Source organism: Rousettus aegyptiacus, unplaced genomic scaffold (genome assembly GCF_014176215.1).
Source record: "Rousettus aegyptiacus isolate mRouAeg1 unplaced genomic scaffold, mRouAeg1.p scaffold_m13_p_14, whole genome shotgun sequence".
In the NCBI taxonomy this organism is placed as follows: Eukaryota; Metazoa; Chordata; class Mammalia; order Chiroptera; family Pteropodidae; genus Rousettus; species Rousettus aegyptiacus.
This window is the reverse complement of record NW_023416289.1, coordinates 46,205,671-46,218,534: the sequence shown is the minus strand read 5'-3', so window position 1 is coordinate 46,218,534 and position 12,864 is coordinate 46,205,671. Positions and strand designations below refer to the sequence as shown.

The window sequence follows — 12,864 nt, the reverse complement described above, 5'->3', positions numbered from 1 at the left end:
CCTGACATAGCGGTCCACTGGCAAGGGCACTAGGCTTCAATTAGTGTTCCCCAAACCTCACTAGATTATATACTAGTGTCAATGTTTTTTTTTTTTTTTTACTGTAGATGTGTACCATACTTTAAGTTCACATTTTTAAAAACTTTTATAATAAAATGTTAAAGGACTTTTTATCATTACCATGCGTGGGAAACTAGTATCTTTTGTCAGTAAAAGGAAAAAAGGGGGCAGAGGAAGGAAAATACCAAGAGAGCAAAGTAATAGTAAATTCTAGGTAAAATTATTGCCTGAGCTGGAGGCCTGATGTCTTTGTAATGAGAGAGGAGTAAACACCTTGCTGTGCGTGCTTTCTCCCCGGCTGAAGACTGCACTAGAATGGAAAAGTGGTTTGATAACCAGCTGGTTCCTCCGTGGCACATGCCCCTAACCACTTTGGGAAAAACAGACTTAACTGCCCTCTTAGGGGACCGTTTTCAGCATTATTAACCCTCCCCCACTAGAACACCTGTCAGCACCCAGCAGGCAGGGACTCTGTATGCCCCACATCCGGTTGGGGGTGTGGCACCAGGGCTGAACGAAGGAAGCAACACTTTTAGACTCAAAACTTTAATCAGACAACCAACATGTACACACAAAGGCATTCTACACCGGCCCACGCAGTACAGGTCACTAGTTACAGAGACCGGCCCCTCCTCCCGCCCAGGAGCTGCTGACTTTCCACAGGGCCTCCAACCTGAGACCTGTACGTTTGATCTTAAAACTCACTGAACACACTTTTCAATCTGAGTTCCCACCTCCCCACCCTGCGACACTCTGTAAGCCCCTTTGGAACTAACAGACATCTGACGGCCCAGACTAGACTGATCTCAAGGGCAGGAGTTACACCAGCAGGAAGTCAAACCTTTCGGCCACTAGAAAACCAGTACACTCACCACTACGCGGTGGGCCCAAGGGTCAGCCATTAAGTTTCCAGTTTCAACAACAAAAGCAAACAGCAGAACTCAAGGTTTAAGATCTGAAAAGCCCAAATGCACAGGGCACATATTCCTAAACTTTTTTAGCACCAAAAATAGGAAAGATATCAAAAGCGTGGGACTAACGTCTTCATAAAATTGTTTGTGCTTCAGCAGATGGGTGACTGGGTGGCTTACTGAAGGGAGACAACAGCCGAGTTGAGAAGGTACCATCAGGAGGGAGCTGGTTGTGTGGTTCCGCGAGGTGTCTCAGCTGTAGAATAGGCCTCACCCAGGCGAGTGGCTGACTCGAGGGCTCCAACGTGAAGCATCGTTTCCTTGTGTGCTTCCAACAACCCTCGGTGGCCCCAGACCTTGCTGTGACGAGGGAATGCTGGCCTTTTAAGATGTCACTTGTCACCGAACTGTGCTCCTCCATGGAAAGGAAGCCAACTATTTCCCTTGGATTCCAGAAGCTTCAAGGCAAGGGCGGGCCTTACCGTATTGACATTCCCTGTCCTGGAGCCTGGTGAAGCGCCTGGTGAGTGGCCAGCTTGGACAAATTGTGAAGAACATTCCAGCACTGGTTTCCATACATCACAATTCTCACCACCATGCATATCTTCTGCACAGATCATGTTAACTGTGGGGCGACATCCATTGCAGCTTTCTTAACGGAATCCAGCTGTTTCCGGTACGTTAATCACAGTGACAAATTGGGTCTCACAGTGTATAACCAACAACTTTAAACAGGGGAAGGCCATTGTGGTGAAGGTGGTATATGTATGTGGGAGGGGGTCCTTTTGAGTCAGAGGTTTGAGAGGTTAGGAGTGGAAAGTTTTAGCCATTTGATGTTAGTTTATATGTTGTTCTGGGCTATCTGTGGGTTAGTTAAGAAAATACTAGGACAGAGCAGAGAGATGGAGGAAAGAGAAAGATAAGACGTAAAAAAAAAATTAAGGTTTGGGGAACCAAATTAAGCCAAAGACATCCTGGAGAAAAACTTTAAAAATTAAAGCATATTATTAAGAACATTAATTGTAATAGAGGGTTGCTAATTCTCTTCCTTTTAACATAAAAGAGTGTATTTACATTGTACCTAATGCATACGTAGAGCTCACACTCAGTGAGTACTTACTATATGCTAGGCACTCGGTCCTAAGTGCTTTACATCTAATTTATCCTCACGACAGCCCTCTGAGGTAGGTAACTATTACTGTGCCCATTTTGCAGATGAGAACTTTTGAGGCCCTGAGAGGTACCACGACTCTCCCAGGATCGCTTAGGCAGCAGATGGCAGAACTGGAATTTAACTCAGCAGATTGGTTCCAGAGTCCACGTCAGAATCTGGATACCATACAGCTTCTTTTGTTTTCGTTGTTTTAATGCAATTTGTGTGCAAATTTTCTAATCTTTATCAATAAAGATCTTTATCTATTGTGGTGGGAGGTGGGTGGGTGGGTTACAATGTGATGGTTTCAAGTTTAAGCCTCAAATGACTGTGTTTGCAGCTTCCATCTAGCTGCCATGGGTGGTATTGCTACTTCTTACTTTTGAGTGTGAACTCGCTGATGTCGGCGGAGACCTAAATAGTAGCGAAAGGCTTTCTGACAGTGTTGACACTGATATGGTTTCTCCTGGGTGTGAATTCTCTGGTGCTGACTGAGGTGGGCACTGAGGCCAAAGGCTTTCCCACACACGTCACAGGTGTAAGGCTTCTCCCCAGTGTGAATTCGCTCATGCTGCTTCATGTTTGCTTTCTGGGAGAAGGCTTTCCCACATTCGGCACAAGTGTAGGGCTTCTCCCCAGTGTGAACTCTCTGGTGAACAGAAAGGCACGAGCTCTGGCTGAAGGTTTTTCCACATTCCTCACAAGTATAAGGCTTTTCTCCAGTGTGGACTCTCCGGTGTCGAATGAGTGGGGCACTCAGGCTGAAGGTTTTCCCACAGTCGCTACATTTATAGGGCTGCTCACCTGTGTGAACTTTCTGATGCTTAGAAAGGTGCCAGCTGTGGTGGAATATTTTTCCACATTCCTTACACTCAAAGGATTTCTTCCCATCATGGGTTTTCTGATGCTGGATAAGGTGGTTATTGTGTGCAAAGACTTTGTCGCACTGGTTACAACTGAAGGGTTTCTCTACAGCGTGAACTGACTGATGCTCTGAGAGATGTGTACTTTGGCTGAAGGTCTTTCCACACTCATGACACTTAAAGGGGTGCTCGTTCAGGTGGGTGCACTGATGTTTGGTGAAGAAGGCGCTGCGGATGAAGGCCTTCCCGCAGGCTCCACATTTATAGGGCTTCACTCCTGAGTGAGCCATCTGGTGGCGCTCAAGCTGTGTACTTTGGCCAAAGGCTTTCCCACACTGGTTACAGTTAAAGGGCTTCTCTCTGCTGTGAATCCGCTCGTGCTGAGTGAGGTGTTTGGTGCAGTTGAAGGTTTTCTCACATTTGTTACACTTAAAGCACTTCCTGCTTATCACCGGGTGTTCTTTCTGTTCTGGAGTCTGATTCAAGGCCTTTCCACTCTCATCAAGTCCTTGTTTTTCTCGGGTATGAACACTCTGGTGGCAAGTTAGGGTCGAGCTGCAAATGAAGCGCTCGCCACACTCCTGACATTCGTAGCGGGTTTCCACAGCATGAATTTTCTGGTGTTGAATAAGGTGTTCATTATGGCTGAAGGTCGCTTTACATTCGGCACAGCTGTAGGGCTTTTCTGTGGCATGAACGGACTGGTGTCGAATCAGGTGGGAGGGCCGGCTGAAACTCTTGATGCATTTCTGACATTTGTGGGGCTTGTAGCCCGTGTGAATCCTTAGGTGTTCATTAAGGTGAGTGTTCCGGTAGAAGGCTTTCCCACACTCAGTGCATCTGAAAGTCTTCTCTCTGCCATGAACCTTCTGGTGGGTCTTTAGGGTCAAGATATGGCTGAAGAGTTTCCCACACTTGTCACACTTAAATGGCTCTTCTCCAGTGTGAATGGACTGGTGTTTGATGAGTGCCAAATTCTGCCGAAACACCTTCCCATATTCCTGGCACTGAGAGATAGCTTTTGCGGCATGAATTTTCTGATGCTGGAGGAGGTATTTGTTAAAGTTAAAGGTGGCCTTGCATTTGGCACATTCATAGCGCTTCCGAGTGTGGGTCTTCTGATGCTGACTGAGACGAAAGGTGCGGCTGAAACTCTCGCCACACTCGTTACACTTGTAGGATTTAGCACCTGTGTGGGTTTTCTGCTGCTCAACAGGCTGAGAGGCGTGACCTGACGGACGGCCATGGTCTTGACTCTTATGTGGTTTCTCTCCAGTGTGAATTTTCTGATGCCACAGGAGGTGTGTATTTTGACTAAAAGTTTTCCCACACTTGTTACAAACATAGGATTTGTGAGTCATCGGATACACAAAAAGGCACGAACTCCAGTCAAAAGCGCTCTCCTGGTCTTGAATCGCAGCAGGTTTCTCACGCACGTGAACGACCCAGTGCTGAATGAGATGGCAACCCCGGCTGAAGCTCTGCCCACATTCACTACACTTGTATGCTTCCTCCCCTCCCAGGACAGTGTCCTGCTGACTCTGATCTGAGTGGTAGCCAAGGTCATTCCTACATTCCTGAGACTCAGCTGGCATCAGGTTCTTTTCGGGAAGGTCATGGATCACGGACTCCTCTCCCGTCGTAAGGAGGGGCTCGGGGCTGTGACTACTCTCGAGTTCGTGACTCTTGCACTCTGTGGGACTTTCCACGTTGGTGACAATATCAGAACTCAGAAGACTTTCTGGATCTCCCAGCAGACTATCTAACCAGCTCTCGTCCATGCAGGCTTCTTCCAAGTTGAAGTTCCAGAGGCCATCCTTGGAAAACGTCTCCAAAAGCTCCTGGTAGAGTCCTTCTTCCAGGAAGTCCTGCAGCGGAGAACAGTTCTTGGCCTCAGCCATGTCTGCAAGAGAGGGACAGTGTAAATGTCTCCTGTTCCCCAGGGTGTAAAGACAGGAGCCACAGGGCGAGGACAAAAGCAAGAGTGAGAAAAAGGGATGGGACCTGAGTCAAGTCAGTCCATCAAGGGGACAAAGGAAAAGAGGCCAGTGTAGTGACCCGGCTGGAACCAGCGCCACGGGAAACAGGGCGCTCACATCCGGGGCTTACAACTGGAGCTGGGCCCACCCGGGGAAAAGATCCTCTTGTGGACACTCCCCACTGTCACCTTGTCAGCTAAGGCCTACCTCCTAGAAGCGCCCTGTTCAAGCAGGTGAGAGAAATGAACGGTAACAATGCCACACAAGTGCCACCACGCGCGATACATTTGCTCCTTAGCGCACGCACGTTGGGGCAGCAGAAACAGAAATCCGAGGCTGTTGGAACCATGTCCGCGCTGGTCACCCACGTGCAATGCCGGTGTGCCGCCAGAAGGCGGCAGAGCGCGCACTCACGAGCCTCTGAGAGGTGAAGCAAGAACAAAGCTGCACGGCCAGGTGGGCGGGGCCTGCCCGAGAGGCGTGGCCACTCCCCACGTCCGGTTCAGGAACGCTCCTCCCGTGTTCATGGTAGAACGCGAAGGAAGCCTCCCGCCTCCGCTTCCTCCCAGGAGGAGCCTCTTGACCAGCGTCCTCACTGCTTTACCCTATCCCCCTGGGGAAGCGTGGCCGGAGAGAGGCAGGGCGAAGGCCCTCGGCAACGTTTAGCCTAGTGGGGCTGGGTCTACTAATGTGGCCACCCGCTACGCTACACTCGTGGGACAGTAAAGAGGGCTGGGCCCAACCAAGGGGAGGTGGAACAGGGAGACCACGGTGTCCTGGGTGCTCAGGGGGTGTGAGGCAGGAAGACAGAGAGACTGACTTGAGGAATGGAAGGCCACCCCAAGGACCGAGGAGAGGACAGAGGAAAGGCACCAGGACAGCCACATGCTGAATACTTAGGTAGACGAAGACAAGATGGGCACACGGAGTGAGGGTCCAGACCCCTGTTGGGACATGCAGACAAAAGCCAGCATGTGGCAGAGCGAAGCCCAGACACCAGGGGTCCTGATGGCTGGGGAGATGGGCTGGGCCTGGACGGAGGTTCCAAGAACTGAAAGCAACACCCCAGGACCCCACCGTCCTCCCCCAAGTGCCACCCACTCACCAGGGCCTGTTGCTTCTGGACTTCCTCTCGCCAGAGCATCTGGCTCCTCTCCCCCATCCGGGTGGGAGGGCAGATCGGATCCGGGGGGGTCTGCGGGGAGATAATGGCACTGTCATCAGCCAGGACACGGAGGGCTACCCAGCCACTCAGCGGGAACCTTCAGGTTCTCCCAACCACCCGATCTTTAGCACACAGTGCTGCAGGGCAGACGCTGTGCCAGGCAGCTCCCGGTCCAGTCGGGGAGAGGGACCCAGACAGCCACAATCCAGGGCGATTAGAGCTGTGACGGCTGGGGCTGGGGTCATGAAGGACTTGCAACTGCTCAAGGGAACGAGCAGTCTGCCAGTTGGAGAGGCCCATACTTCCTGAGCCGATCACCACTCTCGTTCACCCATGGACCACACCACCTGAGGCCTCCAAGGGCCAGGCCTCTGGTACAAGGTGGCAGGGTCCCGGACCCAAGCAGTCCCGCATCCTGCCCTCCACCAACTTCCTCAAGGACAGGAGCAGAGTCAGAATCCAGGGATGTGTGCTACGGTGGAGGAAAGGCCACTGCTGGCTTGGAAGGTGAAGGCAGAGGCCAGGAGGGAAGCAACACGGGCGGCTTCCAGAAGCTGAAATGGAGCAAGGAAACAGAGTCTCCTTGGAGCCTCCAGAAGGAACAAGCCCTGCCAACAACTTGACGTTAGCCTAGCCAGACCCATTTCGAAAGTCTGCCCTCCGGAACTGTGAGAGAATAAAAGCGCACTGCTTTAAGCCACATTTGAGGCGTCCTCATTTATACACATGGATGTGCACAGAGGCATCAAGGGCGACGCGTTTCCGCTGTGGGCCAGGGTTTAAAAACTGAAAAGGTCAGATCAGCCCTCCTCTAAGCTGCTTCTGCAGCCCACGGAGTCCAGTTTGGAGAAAATCTGTCCCGATGTGACAAAATTACAGCAACTCGTGGTTTCCAGTGTGCGCTCGTGTGTTTTTTCATCTTTTGGAATAAATCCTTCTGTCTTTGGAAAAGACTTGAGGCACTGGAATAAGGGAAATGAGTTGATTGGAAGGAGGTGACAGTCATGTGGAGCTGGGGTGCCGTGGAGTTGCACAGGTCACAACTGGAGTCTTGGCTGCGCCACCTCCTGTTTGATGCACCCCCCCACAAGTGGTGACAATCAAAAAGGCCATCAGGCATCACTAATGTCCCCTGGGGGGGAAGAATCAGCCAGCTGGGCACTGCTGGGCTAGATCGTGCTGGTTCTGAGGTGCTGAGGGGCTGAGAACTCACCCTGTGGGTGACAGGGAGTCATGGGCAATCACTGAGCAGGGCCAGGGCGCATACTCACTCAGCAAGAAGAGGTTCTGGTAGTTGTCCAGGGCTGTGTCCCAGAACACATCCCCCTGGTCCAGCCCCAGCTGCTCCCAGTCCTCCAAGGTGAAGTCCATGGTGAAGTCCTTGAGGGTCACAAATTGCTGAAACACAGCAGAGTCAGTGACTCCGGTGCTGGGGTCAAGAAAGGGCCGCATGGCTCACTCAGTGCAGCCCCCGCCTCAACGTCCCAGGCCTTTGTGACATAACTCATCTCAAGAGAACAGTCAGACCTGAGACCAGGAGGCCCCGTATTTTGTAGGCAAGGACACAGTCTCACAGAGGAGACATGAAGGTCATGCAAGCAGGACTTCAACCCAGGTCTGCCTGATCCTAAAATCCATTTATTTCTGGCTTTTGCTTTTTTTAGTGTTTGTTCAAGATTTTAAGTTTTTATCATGGAAACTTTCAAGCATATACCCAAGTAAATACATATATGCAAAAGACCATCAGCTGTCCATGACCCAATTTCAAGGATTACCTGCATTCCCCAAAGTGGTGACAATCACAAAGGTCACCGCCAGGCATTGCCAATGTCCCCGGGGGTGCAGAATCAGTCAGCTGGGCACTAGCGGGCTAGATCATTAGAAGGACATGTGACTTTCAACATTTACCTGTTTTGTTCATTAAGCCTCTTTCCCCACCTTTATTCATTTTTTGTGGGGCTAAAATATTTCAAAGTTAATCCAATGTGGCATGTGATTTCACCTGTGACCATTTCAGTAGTAACAGCAGAACCCCTTACTATTACTAAACACATGCACCATGTGCAAAGTCTGTATTCAGATTTATCTGACATCTTTTCTTCCAATTTTTTTTATTGTGATAAAATATATATAAAATTTACCATCTTAACCAATTTGCAGTGTACAGTTCAGTGGCATTAGGTACAATCACACTGTTTCGCTCTCATAGCCACCATCTCCAGAACTCTCTTCATCTTGCAAAACTAAATCTGTCTGCATTAAACACTAACTTCCCAGCCCCCTCCCCCCGCCCCGGCACCCCTCCCATCCTGCTTTCTGTCTCTATGGGTTTGACCACTCTGGGACCATGGTATGTTTTCATAGTTGGCTCATTTAGCTCCAAATCCGAGGACACCCATGCCCTATACTGGGGTGATGCGCCTCGGGGGGTCGACCCCTAGCCGTACACCTCTGCCCTTTTCATTCCATGTTCCTGATTTAGGGTGCCACATTCTGGACGTGGCAAACTGCTTCCTCTTGGTGTCATTCAGCTGCTCCTCTGTCCGCTGCATTTCCTGGAGACTAGTCAGTAGAATGGTAACCTGGTAAGATTCGGTGCAACTCTGGGGGGCAGGAGCCCTCATCTGCATCCCTGGGCCCACTTAGGGATGTGTGGCTACCTGAGGTTCCGGCCTGACTGCCCAGCTTTTAGCGAAACCACCTTTCTTAATTTTAAAATTTCCCAGTGAATAGGTGCTTAGAATAAAAATTGAAATACTTGAGAAGTATTGACAATAAAAAGTGACAGCCTCCCCTAGCACCCCACCTCCAGGTGAACCCATGACTGTCTGGTGTGCTCCTTCCACACCTCCAGCCACACGCATTTTAGTAAAAATGAAATCAGCCTGCAGTCTGGGTTTCGGGTGTGGCCCCACCACCTTCCCCTGTGGGTGACTGCTGGCATGTAAGTTACATGCCTCCCTGAGCCCCGATTCCAGCCCCATTTCGTAGGGCTACTCTGCAAAGTGACAGGTGCTGCTGGGGAGCTCTGCCTCGTTCCTAGCACACAGGACGGACTCGACCACAGGGCAGCTGTGTCTAGTCCGGCAGGGCTGACAGACACAACCAGGGGCAACCACACCTGGGTGGCACTGAGCTACAGTGGCAGCTGCAGATGGTGCTATGGGAGACCAGAGCACAGATGACTCCACCTGGGAAGGTTGGGGGACTGTGCTGGGTCTTGAGGCCTGTGTAAGGCCAGCCAGAGATGGCAGGCAGCGTATTCTGGGTGTGCTGTGTTTCAGCAACTGGTGACTCTCAAGGACGTGGCCATGGACTTTACCTTGGAGAAGTGGGAGCAGAGGGAGGAGACTGAGGAAAGGCTGGGAAGCTGGAGAGCATAGTGTAACATTTTATCATCAGGCCGAGAAGGGTGTGTCGCTTGTGTGAAAGAGAAATGGAAAGAGAAAACCGTGGGGTGGGGAGAAGGGGACACAGCAGGAGAGGAACAGGACCCAGGAATAGGCTGAGAAACCTGGATTTTATCCCAGAAACAATATGGATTTGTGGAAGAGGACTGGCAGGAGAGTGATAATGTGAGAGCTTTAGGAAGGTCGCTGCAGGGGCCACCACAGGACAGTGAGCCTGGGACAAAGGCAGCCAGCTGTGCAGCCTTTGGGGATGATCCGCTGGGGCGGAGGGGCCCTCGGACTCACCTAGGTCACAGTCCTCATTTAAGCTCCCCCTCCTTCGCCTCCACATTCCTGGCTGGCAGAGCTGCGGGATGGACCGAGGGGCTGGGACGAAGTCCCCCTTCCTTCTCGGGCTGCTTTCCCCTCCATGCTGGATGAGCCCTCAAAATGTCCAGAAGTCAGAACGTGTGCTTCCCTGCAGGAATCACAACAACACTGTCTTTACTGAAACTAGCCCAGCCCCACCTAGCCTCTGTGCTTCGGCTAATACAAAACAGAGTAACGACCATGCTCAGAACTTACTGAGTCAGGAAATTCACATTTGGAACATTCTGTCTTGCTAACTGCTGTGTTCTAGCACAGTACTGTGCCTGGTGACAGCAGGTACTTTAAATATTTGTTGACAGAACATATGTCTCTAACCGAACCCCTGGGACAATGCTTCTGACATTTCAGACCATCATCTATCTCTAGGATTCGAGCCCACGTGAGTTGGCCTCCAAAACTGTTGTTATTTCTACAAGAGCTGGAGTTCAACTTCTTTTTAACCACAACCCACAGTAACGAGGACAATATATATCACAACTGCTTGTTCACATATATAACCAAACAGAAGCTTCATGAGACAATACTTAACCTTCCAAGATAGAACGTATTGGGATGTTTTCTCTCCTTGTCACTTTTATTTTACTTCATTGAAAAAAATTATGGTGCTTGCCCACTGAGTCTTATTTTCATGACCCACAATATGCAAAACACTGTACCATAGGACTTTTCCCACATTTGTAGCCACTATGAATTTCCTAAGGAGCATATACCTATGCAGCATTGAACACACTCTACATCATGAAGCAGCAAGATGATTTAATGCCACAGGTCCATAATTCGTAAGCCTCTGAGGCCAAATGTGCTTTGAAATTCAGAAATGTTCGGATTTTTAAAAGGTGATATACGTTTATTTAACATATTTCATTAACACCCAGTGCAGTGTGGGACAGGCAGCATTTTGTTATCGAACAGTCAGTGTTTCTAGAGTGAAGGGTAAAATATGTTCACTCTAGGTCAGATAATGAAAGGTTATAAATCACAGCAGTTCTGGTCAGGTTTGGGCACCAAATTAATAAAAAAGAACGCTCTTCAGAACTTTCTAGATTTTGTGATTGCAGATAAGGCAATGTGGCAGACTGATAAGTGCTAATATAATGATGTTTCTCATGTGACAGAGATTAAATCCTGACACGTAAGTATAACTTGATCCACAGACGTTTTATTTGACTCACGGTGTTGGCAAATAGGAAATTTCTTAAGGAAAATTATTTTAAGTAGTCCTAAACTTTAAAACTGGGAAAATTCACGTAAAAATTATGTTTCCAGCTTCTGAAAAATCTGAGGATTGGGCCAGGCTGGGTCTGCAATCCCATGGAGCTAGTTTGTTGCAGCTGATTAAAGCTAACCCCCCACACACCCCCAAAGATGGGGCGAGTGCTGCCTGATGCCCCCTGCATGTCTCTCCTTCACCTGCTCTGCCTGGCCCTCATGAACATCTGCACTTGAGATCTGTCTAGTTTCTGAATCACCTTCGGTCCCTATCTCATACACTCTCAGCCCTGGGAGGGAAGGGGTTGGATGGAACCTTGATGTGACAACGCGCAAGGTCACCCAGCCTGTCAGAGTGACCTGAGCCAAACAATTACAGGACTGAACAACCTTGGGCCCTGGAGTCTTGCCTCTTCTTAGTGTGGGATCATAGCCACAGCATTTGCCCTGTGCCTCAGTTTCCATATATACAAAATGGGGCAAACACAACAGATCCACAGCTCTTTATCTTTAATCCTAAACAACAAAATGCTCTGTCATCCAGAACTTTATTCATAAACTGGCAGCAAAACTTAACCTGAACTGTCACTGTAGTCTCTTCCCTTCACTTTGACTTTTCACGCCTTTCCCAGCAAAAATATTAGAGTGCCCCGGATTCCACCGGGAGTGCTGCTCAGTTACGAAACATGCACCCTATCGATCTTCGTAAGTCTGGTTCCCAAGATGACCCTGGGGCCAGGAGTATCGGGTAAGGCCGGGGAGCGACAGTCACCGCTGCTGTGGAGCTCAGGGAAGAGAACGCGAGGACAGCTCGGCGCCTGCCACACCGAAAGCGCTGGAAGTAAACGCTCGATCCTTTGACCTCCCGAAGAACCCGCATTTGTTCACCCCTCGGCTCTGACCAGTTCTGCCAACGGCTTCAGGCGACACACCCGCTCCTCCTGCGACGGTTTCCCCAGACTCAAAATAAAACAGGCCCGCTCCTCTCAAAGGCTGCGGATGGGTGCTGGAAACCACTTCAGCCAGAGCCCCGGCCCGTAGCAGACTCTGAACGAGAGCTCAAGACTCCACGTAGACCCACGGCCCACGACGACGCGCTCTCTGCGGCTGTCACCCCAGGAGCCTTCCATCCGTCACCCTTCTGGAAGGACCGAGCCCCCAAACCTCTGGAGTCCCCAGCAACCGCAGCCCCGGCGTTTCCTCACCTCGAGACTGCCGTCTGCCAAGTTAACAGACGCTACCCCACCCCGGGGGGGGCGGGACACGGGGCTCCCCTCACGCGCGCCGCAGCCACTTCCGGTGCCGTGCGAAACCTCCTCCGCGCCGGCGCCGAGACGCCCTTTCCCAGAGGGCTAAGCGGCCGCGTTTGCGGCTCCATCCGCTTCCCCGGTCTCAAGAGTCCTGCTGCGCGCTCCGCGGGGGAAATAGAACAGAAACAGAGTCGGGACCGAGTGCCAACTGGGTGTTGTAGTCCAGCGTTTATCCTGTTGCTGAACAATCTAATCGGTCGCCCCCTAACTCTCCTGGAAGACGGGGAGGTGCTTTCTTAAGTAGACAGCCGGAGGGTTGCCGTAGAAACACGTGCAAGTAAGGGGCGGGGTTGAGGCGGAGAAATAATGGGACCTCTTCTGATTGGCGAAGAGGTGCCTCGTAGTTCGTCCTGCCTTACTATTGGCTCCACGTGAACACATGCGCAATAGAACAAGGCCGCGTTCCACAGGGGGAGGCAGGGGGGTGAGGCCGAG

General features: G+C 50.7%; 1 protein-coding gene across 4 annotated transcripts; it reads right to left on the bottom strand.

Annotated features, from left to right (window-relative positions):
• Positions 1-590: 590 nt before the first annotated feature.
• ZNF473 (zinc finger protein 473) lies at positions 591-12,726 on the bottom strand. Of its 4 annotated transcripts, none has more exons than XM_016125531.2 (5): positions 12,325-12,726; positions 9,827-9,998; positions 7,403-7,529; positions 6,072-6,161; positions 591-4,890 (listed from the first exon to the last, which is right to left on the bottom strand). In XM_016125531.2, the coding sequence occupies exons 3-5, from the start codon at positions 7,500-7,502 to the stop codon at positions 2,501-2,503; spliced, it is 2,580 nt and encodes an 859-aa protein (XP_015981017.2). In that variant the 5' UTR covers positions 7,503-7,529; positions 9,827-9,998; positions 12,325-12,726; the 3' UTR covers positions 591-2,500. The 4 variants fall into 4 exon arrangements, with proteins under 4 accessions (XP_015981017.2, XP_015981018.2, XP_036088439.1 ...); XM_016125532.2 differs by lacking the exon at positions 12,325-12,726 and adding an exon at positions 11,697-12,312; XM_036232546.1 differs by lacking the exon at positions 12,325-12,726 and adding an exon at positions 12,022-12,312.
• Positions 12,727-12,864: the final 138 nt, after the last annotated feature.

Coding starts and splice junctions, on each gene's coding strand:
- ZNF473 (XM_016125531.2), bottom strand. CDS start 7,502: ATGGACTTCACCTTGGAGGACTGGGAGCAGCTGGGGCTGGACCAGGGG. Junction 6,162..7,402: donor CCAGAACCTCTTCTTGCTGA/GTGAGTATGCGC, acceptor ATCTCCCCGCAG/ACCCCCCCGGATCCGATCTG. Junction 4,891..6,071: donor TCCAGAAGCAACAGGCCCTG/GTGAGTGGGTGG, acceptor CCTCTCTTGCAG/ACATGGCTGAGGCCAAGAAC.